Here is a 19772-nt window from a genome sequence, read left to right on the forward strand (position 1 = left end):
CTTTTTCATTTGTTTCGTCTGGTTTGAATTGATTGCTTATTTTTCTTTGATCTAATAAGTGCCGTTCTCTTTGTTATAGGTGTTTACGTCACTCTAAGCTAAAAATGCATAATTGTACTCTGTCATGCATTGTTTGTCACATTTTGATAATGAGTGCTTACGGCCTGTCGCCACACGCAGTATGTCTTGCTTTTGTGCGCGCTACTGCCGCTTCCAAAAAGAGAGAGAGAGAGAAAGAGAGAGAGAGAGAGAGAGGAATCGTCTCATTAGTGAAACAATGGCAAGAGATTGCTATTTGTTGTTACCACTGCTGCTTTCTTTGATAATAATCAACAAGAACCAAATAATAGACTGTGTGTGATAGAAGATGTTGTGAAGAAGAGTTTAGCAAAAATTTTTCCTCGTTTGAAAAGCTTTGCAGACACCTCTTTAGTACATTACATTCTGCACAGAAATTAGAGTCATCTTAGATTAAAAATCTAGCATATTCTTCCGTGTTCACTGTTGTCTCAATCTAGTATCGTAGTTTATTAGGCAGACAGGATTTAAATGAGATAGCAGCAAACACGAAAGAATACATGGCAAAATGTTTATATTCGTATTATTCTTATGGTGAAGAGAATACTGCATGTGATTCACTATTCATAAAAGTTCCTATTAGCAACCATCTCTTGTCACATGTAGGAAAAAATTCAGAACGTAGAGTTGGCCATATTGACAAATATCCCAAACAGTCTTGCCAGTCAGATTTTTGTAGTACAATGAAAGGCTGCTACATTCGAAGATGAATAATACAGAATTTGTATTTACTTCGTTGGATAATGTATGAAAATGCAGTGGTCGAAACTCGGGGCAGAGAAAAAATCTCGTCTTCCACCTTAATTTATTTACTGACGCAGAGGTTTTGGTGCCAGTATTTATCTTTGTGCCTGCAAAGCATGCCTCTGTAGCACTACATATATTCGGTGGCAGAAGTTAATTGTGGCGGGACCTACCAACATTTTACAGAACTTCTGCTTACTTTGCACTCGATTCTAAGCCACAGGCGCTTTTTTGGATTACAAAAGCCGGAAAAAAAAGTGTGGCTTAGATTCTAGTAAATACGGTAAAGGGAGTGTATCGGGCCTCGGTGGCACTGGAGGTAAGCTGATTTATGTTAGAAATCTAAGAAACTCCAGAACATGCATCTATGTAAGAAATGGAATTTCTTTCATGCAAATGATGGATTTCTGCTCTAGGGACTTATTGATCATTAAAATGCAGCAATGTGAGGAAGACATCACAAGGGAAATTGTTTTGGCCTCAACATACCTTCCTTATGAAAAAAGCTCTCCTCCTCCCTTGGAGGTGAGGAGAATGGTAGAGACTTGCCATTGGCAAGGTGACCAACTGCTGTTGGGATGCGACGCCAATATCCACAACTTAGTGTGGGGCAGTGAGGACACCACCAGCAGAGGTGAGTACCTCCTTGAATTCCTTTTAGCTAACAACTTAGAGGTCATGAATAGGGGCAATGAACCTACAGTCAGGAATGGCAGACGGGAAGAAGTAACTGACATAACCATTAGTTTCATGACAATGGGCAGCTATGTCAAACATGTGGTGTTGGAGCCATCCTCATCGGGCCACATGTACATTAAATTCAAGGTTAAAATGGGAATCAGACAAACCATGACCTACAGGAATCCCAGGAAAACAGACTGGGAGACATATAGGAGGGACCTAGATTTAGGCTTATCGGAAATTAAAACCTCGATAAGCAATCCAGTAGAATTGGAGGAAGTAGCAGATGCTCTTACCTTTGCCATATCAGGACAACTGTACAATCACCAAGAAGTGCACAAATAGGAGTGTGCATTGGTGGAATAACAACTTAGAGATGCAAAGAAAACAGGTACGGAGACTGTTTAATATTGCGAGATGTAAAGGACAATGGGCTAAATATCGTGAGGCCCTTGTCAACGACAATCTTGCAATCAGACAAGCAAAGGAGGCATCCTGGAAGGCATTCTGTGAGGAAGTGGAGAGCATGGCTGCACAAGCCAGACTGCACATGATTCTCACAAGAGTACCAACCAATCCAGGAGGTACACTGAGGAAGGAGGATGGGGAATATACAAAGACATCACATGATACACTGGAACTGCTCCTCAAAACTCACTTTCCTCATTATTCTCTGCCGAACAACACGATCAGGAATGTGATCCCGGAGAGACAATGGTTCTCAGGCACTCGAAGAGAGGACTGGGAATCATCCAAGGAGTGTGTGAACTTTAACAAAATCGAATGGATGGTGGGAACATTCCAACCATTCAAGTCACCTGGCCCAGATGGAATTTTTCCAGCTCTCCTACAACAGGCAGGATAGAATCTCATAAGAGTCCTATGCAGGCTATTCAGGGTTAGCCTAGCAGTAGGAATCATTCCCTATGATTGGAGGGCAGTGAAGGTTGTCTTCATTCCAAAGCCAGGGAGAATTGATTATTCTAAGGCTAAGGATATGAGACCAATCAGTCTGTCCACCTTAATTCTCAAAACATTGGAAAAACTGGTTAATGTATAAGTTGGGGAGAGGAAGCTAAGTAGGGCCCTCTACATTCAAACCAACACGCATATCAACCAGGTAAATCATGAGAGTCAGCTCTCCACCAACTCACTGGGAAGGTGAAGGAAGCACTTCACTTCCAAGAAATAGCCCTCTGCATTATCCTGGATATTGAGGGGGCCTTCAGTAACACGGCCTTCGATTCCATGGTAAGGGCAGCAGAGGTGCATGACCTGGGGGCCACTATATGCAGGTGGACCAGGGCCATTCTTAGTGGAAGAAAAGTATAGGCTGCCATGATGAATGAAAAGATGGTAATTAACACCACTTAGGCTGCCCACAAGGAGGAGTTTTGTCCCTTTTATTGTGGAATCTAGTGGTGAATGAACTCATTGAGGAATTAAATTCCAGACATTGCTTCTGCCAAGGACATGCAGATGACCTTGTCATAGTAATACATGGCTAATTTACTGACACAGTTAGAAACATGGCACAAGGAAGTTTGGACATTGTGCAAAACTGGTGCATCAAACAAGATCTGTTGTGGTGCCAGCTACAAAGAGACATATTCAACACTCAAGTTCAAATCTAAAGCTCTTTGATGAAACTCTACCTGTGAAGGAGATAATGAAATATCCAGGGGTAACCTTAGATGAGAAGCAAACATGGACGCCTCACATTAAGAATATCAGCTTCAAGGCAAAAAGTACTCTAGTGAGAACTAGAAAGGCTTGTGGCAAAAACTGGGACGTAAGCCCCAGGGGTATGCATTGGATATACATCACAGTGGTCAGACCTAGGGTTTCCTATGGGACTGTAGTGTGGTGGAAGAAAGTAGAACTGCTGGTTGCAGCTAAGGAGCTTGCGAAGGTGCAGAGATTGGCCTGCTTAGGCATTGTTGTCGTTGTTGTTGTGGCCCTCAGTCCAGAGACTGGTTTGATGCAGCTCTCCATGCCACTCTATCCTGTGCAAGCTTCTTCATCTCCCAGTATCTACTGCAACCTACATCCTACTGAATCTGTTTAGTGTATTCATCTCTTGGTCTCCCTCTACGATTTTTACTCTCCATGCTGCCCTCCAATACTAAATGGGTGATCCCTTGATGCCTCAGAATATGTCCTGCCAAGTGATCCCTTCACCTAGTCAAGTTGTGCCACAAATTTCTCTTCTCCACAATTCTATTCAATACTTCATTAGTTACGTGATCTACCCATCTAATATTCAGCATTCTTCTGTAGCACCATATTTCAAAAGCTTCTACACTCTTCTTGTCTAAACTATTCACCGTCCACATTTCACTTCCCTACATGGCTACACTCCATACAAATACTTTCAGAAACGACTTCCTGACACTTAAATCTATGCTTGACGTTAACAAATTTCTCTTTTTCAGAAACGCTTTCCTTTCCGTTGGCAGTCTACATTTTATATCCTCTCTACTTTGACCATCATCAGTTATTTTTCTCCCCAAATAGCAAACCCCATTTACTATTTTAAGTGTCTCATTTCCAAATCTAATTCCCTCAGCATCACCTGATTTAATTCGACTACATTCCATTATCCTTGTATTGCTTTTGTTGATGTTCATCTTATATCCTCCTTTCAAGACACTGTCTATTCCGTTCAGCTGCTCTTCCAGGTCCTTTGCTGTCTCTGACAGAATTACAATCTCATCGGCGAACCTTAAAGATTTTATTTCTTCTCCATGGATTTTAATTCCTACTCCAAATTTTTCTATTGTTTCCTTTACTGCTTGCTCATTATACACACTGAATAACATTGGGGATAGGCTACAACCCTGTCTCACTCCCTTCCCAACCACTGCTTCCCTTTCGTGCCCCTCAACTCCTGATTTGCCCTCTGGTTTTTGTACAAATTGTAAATAGCCTTTTGCTCCCTGTATTTTACCCCTGGCACCTTAAGAATTTGAAAGAAAGTATCCCAAATACTAACAAAGAGATAGAGGGGCTGGCCAGTACTTACCTCAGCTCAGTACAGTCGATAGATACACAAAAAACAGAACCGAAAATTTACGTTCCTAGCTTTCGGAACAAATGTTCCTCCATCAGGGAGGAGAGGGGAAAGAAAGGGAAGAAGGGAAAGTAGATTCAGTTACTCACAACCCAGGTTATGAAGCAACAGGGAAAGGAAAACAGGAAGGGTAGCCAGAATGGAGACATGGTTGTTCCATCCTTTCACCAATCAAATTCAATATCTCTTCTGTTACCCAAGGATTTCTATTAGCCATCATCCTTTTACCTACTTGATCCTCTGCTGCCTTCACTATTTCATCTCTCAAAGCTACCATTCTTCTTCTACTGTATTTCTTTCCCCCATTCTTGTCAATCGTTCCCTAATGCTCTCCTTGACACTCTCTACAACCTCTGGTTCTGTCAGGTTATCCAGGTCCCATCTCCTTAAATTCCCACCTTTATGGAGTTTCCTGAGTTTTAATCTACAGTTCATAACCAACAGAGTGTGGTCAGAATCCACATCTGGCCCTGGAAATGTCTTACAATTTAAAACCTGGTTCCTAAATCTCTGTCTTACCATTATATAATCTATCTGAAACCTTCAAGTATCTCATCGCTTCTTCCACGTATACAAGCATCTTTCATGATCCTTGAACCAAGTGTCAGCTATGATTAAGTTATGCTCTGTGAAAATTTCCACAAGGTGGCTTCCTCTTTCATTTCTTACCCCCATTCCATATTCACCTACTACGTTTCCTTCTCTTCCTTTTCCTACTATCGAATTCCAGTCACCAATGACTATTAAGTTTTAGTCGCCCTTCACTGCCTGAATAATTTCTTTTAACTCATCATAGATTTTATCAATCTCTTCATCATCTGCGTAGCTATTTGACATTATAAACTTGTACTACTATGGTAAGCACGGGCTTCATGTCTATCTTGGCCAAAATATTGCGTTCACTATGCTGTTCGTAGTAGCTTACTCGCATTCCTATTCTTTTATTCATTATTAAACCTACTCCTGCATTACCCGTATTTGATTTTGTATTTATAACCCTGTATTCACCTGGTCAGAAGTCTTGTTCCTCCTGCCACCGAACTTCACTAATTCTCACTACATCTCACTTTAACGCAACCTTTCCCTTTTTAAACTTTCTAACCTACCTATCCGATTAAGGGATCTGACATTCCACACTCCAACCTGTAGAACGCCAGTTTTTTTTCTCCTGATAACAATGTCCTCCTGAGTAGTCCCCACCCAGAGATCAGAATGGGGGCTATTTTACCTCCGGAATATTCTACCCAAGAGGACGCCATCATCATTTAACCATACAGTAAAGCTGCATAGCTGCATGCCCTTGGGAAAAATTATGGCTGTACTTTCCCCTTGCTTTCAGCCGTAACAGGCAGAATTAACAGCACACCAACTGCTGGAATGGAAGCCATGCTGGACGTGCCTCCACTACACTTTTGGGTCAAGATGGAGGCAGCATATGGGGCACACAGACTTAAAACTGGCAAAAACTGGGTCTCATCCAGATATCCAGACTCACACACTAAAATAGTGAGTGAGGAAAATATAGGAATGCCTGGGTAAATGCCTGCCGACTATATAATAACTCCCAACTGCTTCGAAAAGCCTTACAATATAATAACTGCGGAAAACTGGCCTCTGTATTCCAAGCTGAAATTACTGCAATCCGGGCATGTGTGGAGGAGAATATGTATAGGCGCTACAAGGGCCATAGCATCCATGTCTATTCAGACAGCCAGGCACCCCTGAAATCATTGCCAGCTCCTGCAAGAAGATCTAAGATTGTTGCAGAATGCCACATGGTTCTGGTGGATCTAGGGGGAAGCAATAGGGAAAACCTAGTGTGGGTCCCTGGCCACTCAGGGATCTGTGGCAATGAACAAGCCAACAGATTGGCTAGGATGGGGGCAACAACTCCATTCATTGGACCGGAACCTGTCCTGACAATCAGCAAGGCTATGATCAAATTAGAATTACAGAATTGGCTTAGGAAACAGCATGTAGGATATTGGACCAAGGTCCATAAACAAAAACATGGTAAGGTAATGATGCCATGTTTTAAAAGAAACTCTGTAATCCTGGGATTGAACAGGAAAGAGATCAAACTCATGACAGGACCGATAACCGGCCATGGGAATTTTAAAAAAACACCTACACACAATGGGTATAACGGAAGAGGACCCTAAATGCAGGATCTATGATGAGGGTGAAGAAACTGCATCACACCTAATCTTTGAATGCATGGCACTGGAGCGTACAAGATACAGAATCTTCGGGACAACTAGACCTGAACAAATTGTGTCCAACAAAAAACTGGTAGAGGGCACTATTTAATGGCTTTGGTTGGCTTTACTAGACATACAGGGAGCAATACTGCACAATAAACGTAGTTTCAGTGTGGGCAGTGGTGGGTTATACATAAGCTGTTTTAGCTTCCCTGTTAAAATCAAATCAAATCAAAATCAAATCAACTCAAAAATAATCTGAACAACTAATTGAAAAGTGGCCTTGACTGAAAACTTTTGCAAGTCTTACACAAGTCATTAACATTCAATGACGTGGCTTCGATTCACTGATCCTATCAGTCACAAAATAACAAATATTTTACCATTATTTATTTTTTAACATTCTATCAACTGAAGTCATTTATGACAGGCACCATTTCAATTTGGTCCAAGACCAAGAAGGAAAAACTGTCTTTGCCTTCCCCATGATGATGAATTTTGGCAACCACCTCTTGCAAAAAATATTTAAAACACTTTACAGACATTTTCTTGAGATTTATAAACATCCACATGAAAAGACTGCTTGCCTTAATAGTGTTTTAGTTCTATAATACACCTTTTTCTTTTGTGGAATATGGTATGATATTCAAGAGCTACTCTGAAGATATTTTGAAGATGTTTACTTTTGCTGCAGTTTTAAAGTGTGACATTTAAATGAAAATAAATAAATCAATCAATCAATCAAATTCTTTGAATATAGCATATTATGGGTTTACCTGAAAGAATAGCATGATCCATCAGAAAGAGTACATTCTCTGCTGATATACGAATCTGCTCTTTCAAATTAAACATCGTAACATCTCTGCACTCAATTATGTAGTTATTTAGCTCTACTAATTCTGCTGTTGTCTTAGGCATTTCTCGGACTCTATCAGACATCTCATCAAAAACAGCACATATTCTGAAATAACAAATTTCTGTTAAACACATTCAAACAGCACAAGATTTTTTAACAAAGTATTAAGAAAATGTACCATAACCACTACACCGGTATTCATGTTATGGACAGCTCTTTTACATTTATTCAAACAATTTAAAATGGCCAATGGTATAATTAAAATGCTAATTTTCACTATAGTTATGTAGTTTCAAAAATCAAGTCCCATACATTGTATCTACTTAATAGCTGACAATTTTTGTGAATTATCATTAACAAGTCAACACAACTCCAAAGCAATTGATGAACGTAAACAGATTAGTTTCCACAGGCATTCTTCGGTACTAAATAGATTAACAGAACAGATTAAGAGAAACAGCTGTCACTGGACATCTGTCATTTGGTTCTCATAAACCGTGCCAAAAAAGTTAGCAGACTCCCAAAGAAAATATTGACCTGCTTCCTTGAATTATAGTTACTGTTCTGCATAGACAACACTGGCACAAGTAAGTACTTATTCAATATCATACCAGTAACATACAGGTGAGCATAAATCACTGAAAAATTCCACACTATCTAACAGTACATTATATCAACCACTTTGTCTAGAACAAGAGCAAAACAAATCTTTCTTCGATAGAAGGGTGGCCACAAAGAGAAGCAATACAGCGGAAGTCAATAACTTAACTTGTTTAAGAATCAGAAACAAATACACACACTTGAATCAGTTGTTTCCTGTGCCTGTATCCCCAAAGGCAGCTCGAATTGTGCAGCCCTCTGATCCAAGTGTATCTACTTTGGGTATCATTCTTAACACCTCTCTTCTCCATCTTATGTGAAAGCAATCATATCCATTACATACAATTGCATAATGACCAGATTCAATTATTAAAACACAAAGTTCAGGATTGAATAACAATGAAACTGTTTACTTAATTATATGGCATTCAAATAATAAAATACATAAAAATAAATCAATCACAGTATATTATTTGTGCTGAGAGGCGCCTACAGGAACTGAACAAGTGGAACACATGAGATGAATATGGGGAAAGTGAGGGGAAGGGAGGGCTGAAATAGCAGAAGAGTGTATGGGAATACAATGCCAGGCAAAAGTCATCCCGGCCTGATGTTTCGCTCATATCTATATAAGTTTCATCTGCTCCATCTAAAGCATTCAACCTCAAATAGTGCCTCTTTTGTTCCATAAAAACACGGGAGAACTGCCGGATATCAGTAACGTCCTGCCACGATAGTTCAGCACAGAGTGCCACTGTAGTAGTACTGGCGAGAACGTGCTGAGCTCCGCTATTTAAAGCCATACTGAGGTGACATTGCGCATACGCTGCTCAGCGTGCGCGTTCATAACGGCTCTGTGCGGTGCGCCTCGTAACCTCCACTGTGAAAGGCTGGCGTATCAGTATCAGGTCGATTTCCATCTTTAAGCAGATAACTACATCAACTACGAAGTTTCTCTATAACAGGATTCCAAGCAGGGTTTAGCTGATAACCGTTATCTCAATTGATGAGAGTCTCGTTGTCAGACAATCTTATTTCCGCAGATTCACTGATAATCGAGCTCCAAAGGTTTGATGTATGGGCCGAAATTTTTGTGTTGTTGTAATTCATGGAATGGTCTGTGGAAATACAATGTTCGGCGATTGCGGACTTGGTGGGTTGGAGAAGGCGAGTATCCCGTTGGTGTTCCACAGTGCGTTCCTGCACAGTTTGTGTTGTTTGCCCTATATATGATTTGCCGCATTCACACGGAATTTTGTAAACACCTGGCTTATGCAGGTCCAGGTCATCTTTAACGGATCCCACCAGTGATGAAATTTTGGAAGGAGGGCGAAAGATGACTCTCTCATATTTAAATATGTCTGCTTGTGTCTGTATATGTGCGGATGGATATGTGTGTGTGTGTGTGTGTGTGTGTGTGTGTGTGTGTGTGTGAGTGTATACGCGTCCTTTTTTCCCCCTAAGGTAAGTCTTTCCGCTCCTGGGATTGGAATGACACCTTACCCTCTCCCTTAAAACCCACTTCCTTTCGTCTTTCCCTCTCCTTCCCTCTTTCCTGACGAAGCAACCGTTTGTTGCGAAAGCTAGAATTTTGTGTGTATGTTTGTGTTTGTTTGTGTGTCTATCAACCTGCCACCGCTTTCGTTCGGTAAGTCACATCATCTTTGTTTTTAGATACATTTTTCCCACGTGGAATGTTTCCCTCTATTATATCAAATATAAATTCTGTACTAATTATAAACATTTGAAAGACAAAGTATTGGTAATCTTAAAGTATTTATTTTGCTCTATTCGAAAACATGTTAGCAAAGCCAGCCCTTCATTAATTCCAATGTAATTAACAGTTTTGTCAAATGTATTGTCTACATAACAATGTATGTTAATTTCATCATTTAAACAAATAATTTGGCCTAAACCTTGTAGTAGAAGAAACTGTTAAAAAGACAGAATTTTTCGATGTATTCAGTTAATTTAATGAGTTAAATTTTAATTGTTATTTCTGTAAATTTAACTTTAAATAATGTGTAGTTTCAGGGCCTATTATTGTGATGATATATAAGGGCCCAATTTTTGGTCACGAGACAGTCATGCCGCAGCCGAGTTTCAGACGAGAAACCTGTGTCGGTTACATCAACAACAATGCTTCAACGTAACTGTGGAATAAGTTTTAAACAATTAGGCCATGTGTAAAAACAATGACAGTATCTGCTTCATATGTACCTTTCTATTGTCCAAGACGTGTGAACTTCGTGGTTACGTTTTTACTGCTCGTAGATGTTCGACAGTAAACTATTGTAGCAGCATGTGGATGTTCGCCCGCAAACTATTAATTAGACTTATCAAAAGTTAAACAACAGTGCACTGGCGAAATAACTGTGTATCTTTTTTTTGGGGGGGGATAAACAGTGAAATTAAAGTACTGTAGAACGCAACTGTGCACCTGTCGGCTACATTATTTACAGTAGTCAATGTCGGGATTACAAACCCCATTTTTCAGCCAATATGTCGGCACTGGGGAAAACAAACGAAATAAATAAAGCAGGCAGAACCGCTACATGTGGTACCCCAGGTGAGGACTATTGTATGTGGTCACAATAAACTAGAACTCATGAACATTGACAGTGAAGTGTGAACTCGAGTGGTTTACAGTACATTTTTAAATGGAAGAGATGATACAGCCAATAAGCACTGGCGTTTCATAATGAAGTAGGTGCAGCAGCCAATCAGCAAGCGGATTCTATGGAAACAGCCGCAGAGCACAGGAGCAGCCAATCAGCACACTGGTGGACACAGCTGACCAAGATAAACAAGACACCTCATCAAGAGAATTACAGCTTGCTGCAGCCATGCAGACAATTACAACAGCACCGGCAGCAGAAGAGTGAAAAAAAAAGTAATTCATTTCAAAACCTGTTTTTTATTAAGTGATACACAATGAGTAGCCTTAACGAACAAGACAGTGAGACTCAGGACAAAGATGTAAAGGTTAAGTTGATAAATGAACAGAATGGAATGACATAAGTGCGACTGGTGCGTATCAATCTGACATGAATGTAACATTGAATGATGGGGACAAAAATCCTATTGTAGATGAAATGATACAAGCATCATCTATAGTGTACGGTGAGGCGAGCGAAATAGATGAAACAGTACTGAAGTGGGTGAGATCATTAAGGTTAAGGAGGAGGAACCTAGAAGCAAAAGTCACCAAGAGCAAAAGTTTATGGCAGATGGAAACATGGGAGCGGTGTTAAGGCAAATGATGAGTAGTTTAAGTAATATGTGTACAAAAGATGACATCAGTAGTATTAGAACCGATATGACTAGCTTAAAAGATGAACTGAAGAAAGAAATTAAAAAGGAAATTAAGGTAGCCTTTCAGAATTAAATAAGAAGGTTGAGGCTGTAGGGAAAGATTGTGATGAAAAGATAAATGAAGTTGTACATAACACTAATGACAAATTAACATTAATGAGTAATAAATGTGTAGAACAGAAACTCTGTGATGACTATAGTAGGAGGGTGGAGGCTTCTGAAAAACAGTGTAAAGATGAAGTCAAAGCAGCCAGGAAATTTTGGGCTGAAAACAGGGTTAAAGTTGAGAACTAAATCAATCAAATTAAAAATGATTTTGAAATGGAAATAGAAACCAAGTTTGAAGTAGTGGTAGAAGAAAAACTGGCAAAATTAAATAAAAAAAAGTAGATTCAAAATTGGCTGAAATAGAGAAAAAGGTGGAAGAGGTACAAAATCTAAAACATAGGGTATGTAGTGTCTCAAACAGTCCTTCATTTGTTAGTTGTAAGAAATTTAATAATTTTGAACCTTATGGGGAATTTAATGATTTGCCTGAAACGTGGAATGACAAAAAGAAAACGTAATTTGTGAGAGGTTTCGTGAAAGGGGATGCTTATGGATGGGCAGCTCAGGTAGCTGATAGTTGTACTTCATGGCAAAACTTTGAGAAAGCATTTTTAGATTGATATTGGTCCAAAGATAAGAAGCAGAGAATTATGAGTGAATTTTGGGGAGGAGAGAGATTTGACTCTAGGAAGGGTACTGTGAAAGTTTTCAGTCAGTTTTGGATAAACAAACTGAAATAGTTGAACAAAGAGCTAGGTAGTGAATCAATAATTACGGGTTTAGAAACTAAGTTGCCTCAGAGAGTTAGAGAATTGCTTGTACCTGCCCCTTGGTGTAATATTAGTGATTTCTTGAATTATGCTGATAAAGTGGAGAGGGAGAAGCCCTCAGGGGAAGATCGTAGGAGGACTTTTGATGACAATAATCAATCAGGGAGAGAATTTCAGGTAAATAGACTGAAGAGGACTACTTATAGTAGAAATTCAAGGAATCGTTGGGTGGCGGATAGCCAGAATGGGCATGGAAATGGTAGGAGAAATTCAAGCAAAAGAAATTGAGGAGATGACTTTAATTCTCGATCAAACCATTTAAACCAGATAATGGTCCAGTTCTTGCTCGCACTCAAGCACGTAGTGATGAAGAGCCACTTGTATATAAATGTGCTGTAATCAATGGTAATGTAAATTATAGCAGTAAGACGAGTGTAATTTCTAATTCTAGTGAGATCTTGAAAGATAGTGTGGGTAGCGAAGTTTATCCCATAAAAGGTGAGAAGGAACTTATTGTAATAAAATAAAGTGATGAAACAGACTATGTTGATGATGTTCAGGATGTCCAAATTGTCAAAATGGATCTTATATTTTTTAAGAGAACATAAGGAATTCAGATGTTTTGCTTTGTGGTCTAATACTGGAGACAAGGATCAACTTATTAGCAAAGTATTTGAGGACAGTGAAAGAGTGAGTGGGTCTGTTTCTGATAGTAGTTGTAATGAGGATAGCAGTGACGAATCTATAGTGATGAAGATGAGTTATTTGAATTTATGATTGATAATGGTGGCCATGTGGTAAGTAAAGAAAGAATAAAAGAGGATAGTGTTAGGCCTAATGAAGAGTTAGAGTTTGAGAGTGGTAATGAGGAAGAGGACCATGCTTTCTGTCATTTGACTGTGTCTGATAATCAGTTTTATAAGCAGGATGATAGTTCATCCAGGGAAAGGATCAATGAGGATTTGTCATATGAAGAAGGTCAGATGGTAAGTAAAAAGTAAGTGTGGCATCCTGCAATAACAGCAAGTGTACAAGGTATGCATGTAAAATGTTTACTGGACAGTGGTAGTGATTTGAAACGTATTTCATAGGCATTTTTTGAATCTATTAACAACACAGAGTAATGCATGTTTCTGGAATAAAAATTAAAGTGCTACTGTCAAGCTATCAAAGAGTGTCAAACAAGATGGACTATTAACTGTGGAACTGGCAGGACAGTTGTTGGAGTGCAATTTGTCGGTGATTCAAAATCTCAGTATTGATGTAATATTTGGGACTAATTTCTTGTGCAATTAGCAAACAGGGGGTTCAACACTGTGTCGAATTCATTATGTGGCGATAATGTAGCCCAGCTGTCTGTCTCATTTTTCGTGTTTCCTGAGACAGTCAACCTCTTCTCCTAACCTATCTGTAGTTTATAAGTGAATCACAAACATTCTATCTTCGACTTTCATGTAATTTGGTACAGTAGGATTCTTCAGTATAGAAATATTTTAGAAAACAATTCTCCAGTGTTTCTATGTGTGTGCATTTGTATATATTACAATATGTTAGTGATAAGTAAGGGAATAAGAGGGTGGAAGAAAATAAAGTTGTACCATAGTTAAAGAATTTATCTCCATCAAAAAGGTACGTTAAACAGAAAATGAAAGGTGTCAGCACATGTGGAGGATAATTAACATCTGAAGCAATCAGCTCATGTGTGAAATTAGCATAATTTGGTGCAGCAGCAAAGGCAAATGCATTAAAAACCATCTTAAATACAAGATCTTAATATTAATTGTGTTATAATAAAAGTCTTTGTGTTCAGTGCAATCAGTATATGGAGGTAACTATTAACCTACAGAATTGTGTCACGGTACAGCCTTGATTAACGTTAAGAATTTACAACTTTAAACATAGTTGCCTGGAGTAATGTTTGTGGAATGTATTAGGGTCATAATGGTTAGCGAGCCTGTCTCTGCAGTAGGGATATTTTTTGAGAATGCACTCCACTAGCTAACGAGGTAAGAAAGGTAAGTGAAATAATGGAGGTGACAGACATAATTAATGAAAAAGGTAACTATATACAAACAAATGTGGTGTAACTGTAATGATGATCTAATTGAGAAGTAGGCAACACTGGGTACTGTGTATGTTGTCCAATTCATTCATGACACTGCAGCTGGGCATGAGAGCTTAACAGAAAGAGCAACATTTACAAGTCATATAATGCTGCATCATTGGATATATAGGTTATCTGAAAACTTATATTTGTGTTCTGAGGAACTATGAGCTTAAAGTGGCAATACTGTAAAAAAGAACAACAAAGTTGCTAGTTGACTGATGATAGTAATTAATTTATGTGATGTTGACTCTATTCTTTTTTTCATAAAGTAATGATTAGTAAATCTATACTACTACACATCTTGAGTTTTTACTAGAGGTAATGCACATATTTTAGATGATATTTTGCAAGTGGGAAAGAAAAAAGAGTCTTTCAAGTTTAACCAGTTTCAGACAGTTATGACTTACGAGTAATGTTTTGTAGTGTAATATGCACTTGATTTAAACTTTCTTCTAGTCCACACCTTTCGTACTGTAGTCAAATTTAGTGCTCATTATTGTAATGTTATGAAAACTATGTATTTATTTATGCCATCAGTGTTAAACATATTCTTTTAGTTAGAAGAAAAAGTCTAAAAGTAAGTGTACTAAAGTACAGTATTTTGCCTCATTTTTTTCATGTACTGTGGTGGAACAGAGCCACCTCCAACGGAACTGATCGTAGTGCATTTCCTTGCAAACTGCCGCTTGGACCCGTTGAAGGCGTGAACAGCTTGCTGAGAAAGTGTGTAAAAGCTCATTAAAAGTGCAAAAGTGCTTATGAAATATACTAAACATTAAGCAATTGAAATTTTTTGTCTTTGTCAAGCAAGACAGGACTTGCACAAGTGATAGGTATCTTTGCTTACCCAAAAAGGACCTCATTTATGATGAAGATGCATCAATTTTAATAACAGAATAGCTTGTAGATAGTTTATGTAAATGTATAATACACTGTATGTGAATATTTTGTAAGGGGATTTTCGTATGGCCAGTTCATAATATAAGCTAAAATTTGAAAATACGTACTGTAGTTTTGATAAGATTTCTTATGTAATATTTTTTTTGTGTATAGATTTTATACCCAATTTATGGCATCACTTGTGGTCACTTAACTGCCTATTTAGCTATTTGAAATATCAATCTGGTCAATCCAATGAGGGGGTGATGTGATGAAGCAAGCTGTGATAATTTTAGTTCCCCTCTTGTTTTGAAATCTGACCCTTAAATTCACTTTTTTTTAATTTTAAATAATTACCATTAACATACGTGAATATAATTTGCATTTTCATAATAGACAAAGGTTGGGGCTCAGTTTTAAAAGGTTCGGGCTCAGTTTTAAAAGGTTGGGGCTCAGTTTTAAAGAATTAACACCAGATCTAATTTGTGCTTAGTTTTATGTATGTAATTGTTTTTCTAATTTATTTTCACTATTCCTAGTTAGTACCTTTCACTATAGGGTGAAATCAGTAATTGTTTCGTAACCTAAATTCTATTGTTGATGTGTAAACAAACATAAATTCTGTACTAATTATAAAAATTTGGACGACAAAATATTAGTAATCTTAAAGCATTTATTTAGCTCTATTCAAAAACATGTTAGCAACGCCCGCCCTTAATTCCAAAGTAATTACCAGTTTTGTATAAAGTATTGTTTGTTTAACTGTATCTGTTAATTTCATCATTCAAGCAAATAATTTGGCCTAACCCTTGTAGTAGAAGAAACTGTTAAAAGGAACGAATTTTTTGATGTATTCAGTTAATTGAATGAGTTAAGTTTTAATAGTACTCTCTGAAAATTAAACATTGAACAATTATAGTTTCAGTGCCTATTATTGTGAGGATATATAAGGGCCTGGGTTTTGGTCAAGAGAGAAGTCAGTCCACGACCGAGTTTCAGACGAGGAACCTCTGTTGCTTAGAACGACAACAATGTATCAACTTAACAGTGAAATAAGTGTTAAACGATTACTGAAAATCAGAGGGAACTCATTTGTGTGGCTAAATATCATTAAGTGTTGGGAGGCTCCCAGTCCCTCGTCATTAAACGCAAAATGTGTTCCCTAGTCGTGACCCAGTATAGGTCGAAAATTGTGGTGCAAACTCATCATTCTTGGAGACGTGTATAAAAAAAAAAAAAGTTTAACCAAGAAAATTACATGTTAAGACCCCCATAACTCATACAACCCATTATGAAATTGCCACTTTACACATGTTGGTACTGTTATGTTAGGACATGATCTGCCACTGTCAATAATATGTTTCTTCTCTGTGTAAGGTAGTGATGAAAAAAGACTGTGTAATAGTTTCTCCACAATGCTTTCATTACCCATTTCCAAACTACTGGAAACTTCTCATACTTAAGAAGCACAAGACATAAGCAACACAACAGCAGTCAGCCAGCCAGCCAGCCAGCAATGTGCCGAGCCGTTGACAAAAGAAATAACATCCTGGCTGCAGTCAGGCTGATCAGTGGACAGAGCTGACGCATGTGCAGTGGCACTCGCACAGCGAGGGATTCAGCGGCGTACCCGTGCCAATGCCTTGGCACCTAGTTAGAGCATTAAATACTACCAGGGGTTAGGATAGTGGCAGACAGTTGAGTTGAGGCACTCAAGGACGAATATTCTTTATACTGACTAAGAATATCATAATTTCCTAATTTTATTCAGATGTTGGCACGTGACTCGCACACTCCCAAGAGACGCCACTGGCATAAGCGTGATGTAAATCGGCATCACTACAATGCAACACAGCTTGCACTACGAATACAGGGTGATAATTATTTAACTGTATGACTTAAAATCGTCAATACTTTTGAACCGTTTGTGTTACAATGTTCAAACAGCACAGTTGCCATGGGGCATGACGGGAATTATACGGACGGTTTGGATTAGTGATGAAGACCCCTTTCATTTGGATGGGTTCGTCAGTGAGCGAACTTGGCATGTTTGGGCGACTGACAATCAGCATTTTGCAATTGAGAAGTCTCTTCATCCTCAACATGTAGCTGTGTGGTGTGCAATGTCCAATCACAGAATAATCAGTGTGATACTCCTTGCTGGCATGGTGACTACCAAACAGTATGTGATGGTTTTGGAAGATAATTTCATTCCCATTATCCAAAGTGACCCTGATTTCAACAAGATATGTGTCGTGCAAGACGGAGCTCGATCTCATTGAAGCAGGAGAGTGATGTCCTCCTGGAGCACTTTGGGTACCACATTGTGGCTCTGGGGTACCCAAAGGCCACTGGCACGAGCCTCGATTTGCCACGATATTCTCCAGATCTCAACACATGCGACTCCTTTTTCTGGGGCCATATCAAAGAAAGGTGTACAACAATAACCCTAAAACTATTGCTGAGCTAAAACAGCCATCCCGGAGGTCATCGACAGCATCGATGTTCCGACACTTTAGTGGGTCATGCAGAATTTCACTGTTCGTCCACACCATATCATCGCTAATGATGGCAGGCATATCAAACATGTCATAACCTAAATCCCAAAATCAGTAGTGATGTTTATATGTTGAATAAAATGTGTTCTTGCAGTAGTCTGCAACTAATTCTTTTTTTTTCATATAGTTAAATAATTGCCACCCTGTAACTGAGAACAAGCTGGTAATGGGCAACAAACTGCTACGAGGCAATGCTTCCAGCAACCAGTGACAACAGCTACAAGAACAGCAGCCAACACAACACAGTGAGCTGTTGCCACCTGCCAACAGCAGTTTAGCCCGCATCCGGTGATGAGAGCTACGGCTGATGACACCAGTACACAGTGAACATCTGCCAATAGCAGCACTGTTCAACAGGTGCAAAACAAAATCTTAATTTACAAAATGAAGTGTCGTGATTTTGTGATCACAGGCCTATAGATATTTCCACATGAGATTGAAATTCATTTACAATTTGGAAGGATGCTATATGTCAGTTGAAGAATTTATGCTGAAGTATTAAATGAATTCACCATATCAATAATAGACTCACTCACTTAAAACACAACTCTGGTGTTACGGATAATAAATTTTCACAAATTGAATCTACATTAGATACGATGGAATCCAGACTAAAGCAAAAAGACTTGTCAATAAGAAGTTTCAGCTCCCACATAAATGGTAAGATGAATAAACAAGAAAAAACAATGGAATTAGGATTTAAATGGATACACAGTTTACATTATCACTTAAACGTTCAAAGAAATTTTGGGATTGCAGACAATCGTTGAAAACTTCACTCCACGACGTTTCAACTGGGTATCTGTCAATCATCTTCAGGTGATTCATCGAAAACTAATGAAGACCTTCTCTGCTCCGCCTTACATAGCGTACTGATAGTATTGCCATGCACGCATCACAGTCACGGTGACAGAAGGACCACACTGCCCAGCGACAGTGCCCTCACTGGTGCTAAAGGTTGGATTGATTTACAAACTTCAAAATTTACAGTACAGGAAATGTCTACTGAAGCTTCTGAATACATACTGAACGTTTGAAGGGGTAACATGTAGGCCTTTTTGTACACGTAAGAGGTAAAAACAATGCATATCTGGCATTTCTGGAGATGATGAGACAAGCACTAACATATGCTTATGCACAGTGGCTAAGGGGCAGCAATAAGTGTGATATTGCATGATGTATGTGGGTGCTGAGGTTCACGGTTAATTGTAACAAGTAGTTTTAGGATGATCAAGGAACTAATCCGTTTTGTTACCACTTGTTACTTAGCTCCGATGGAGGTGTTTCATGGTTTGGGTATGACATGTATAGCAGTGACAGCTCAAAGAGAGACTGTTCACATTCTAGAGACCAGTGAAGCTTTTACCACTTGTGTAAGGGACAAGAAAGTATCCCTTACAGCAAGGAACTCTAGTTTAATGGATAATGACTTGCAAACTCATGTTACACACACACACAACACAAAAATCATACTAGCACACACTGAAAAATTCTTCTATGGGTTAAAAGGAGTTGACAAAGAGATGTCGTTTCAATTTTCATAAGAACTTATCAGTGAATGACTGATGATCTCACTCCTTTCTTGGCCACACCACAGCTGGATGATGGATAGTGTAACTGAATTGTCTTTTGAGTATTGTATTTACGAATGCTACTGTTGTTTCCAAACTGTGATTGACTGCAAACATTATCAAGGAGTAAATATACAATGAGGCTGTTGTAAGGCTGCCCAACTGTCAACAAGAGGTTCTAATGTGGACTCCACACATTATCCTCTTTGCACACTTGTGGGCAACAAACGCGTTTCTCCTCAATGACGAAGTATCCCAGGAATTGATGCCGTAAGATATTAGTGAATGAAA

General features: G+C 38.8%; 1 protein-coding gene across 1 annotated transcript in view; it reads right to left on the reverse strand.

Annotated features, from left to right (window-relative positions):
* The window catches only part of LOC124594696 (dynein axonemal heavy chain 3), a 1186267-nt gene that overhangs the window by 1053582 nt on the left and 112913 nt on the right, over positions 1 to 19772 (reverse strand). Inside the window, exon 10 of the mRNA XM_047133063.1 lies at positions 7554 to 7738. Within this exon, the coding sequence (XP_046989019.1) occupies positions 7554 to 7738 (185 nt within the window). The remainder of the gene's footprint in view (positions 1 to 7553; positions 7739 to 19772) is intronic.

Source organism: Schistocerca americana, chromosome 2, assembly GCF_021461395.2.
Source record: "Schistocerca americana isolate TAMUIC-IGC-003095 chromosome 2, iqSchAmer2.1, whole genome shotgun sequence".
NCBI lineage: Eukaryota > Metazoa > Arthropoda > Insecta > Orthoptera > Acrididae > Schistocerca > Schistocerca americana.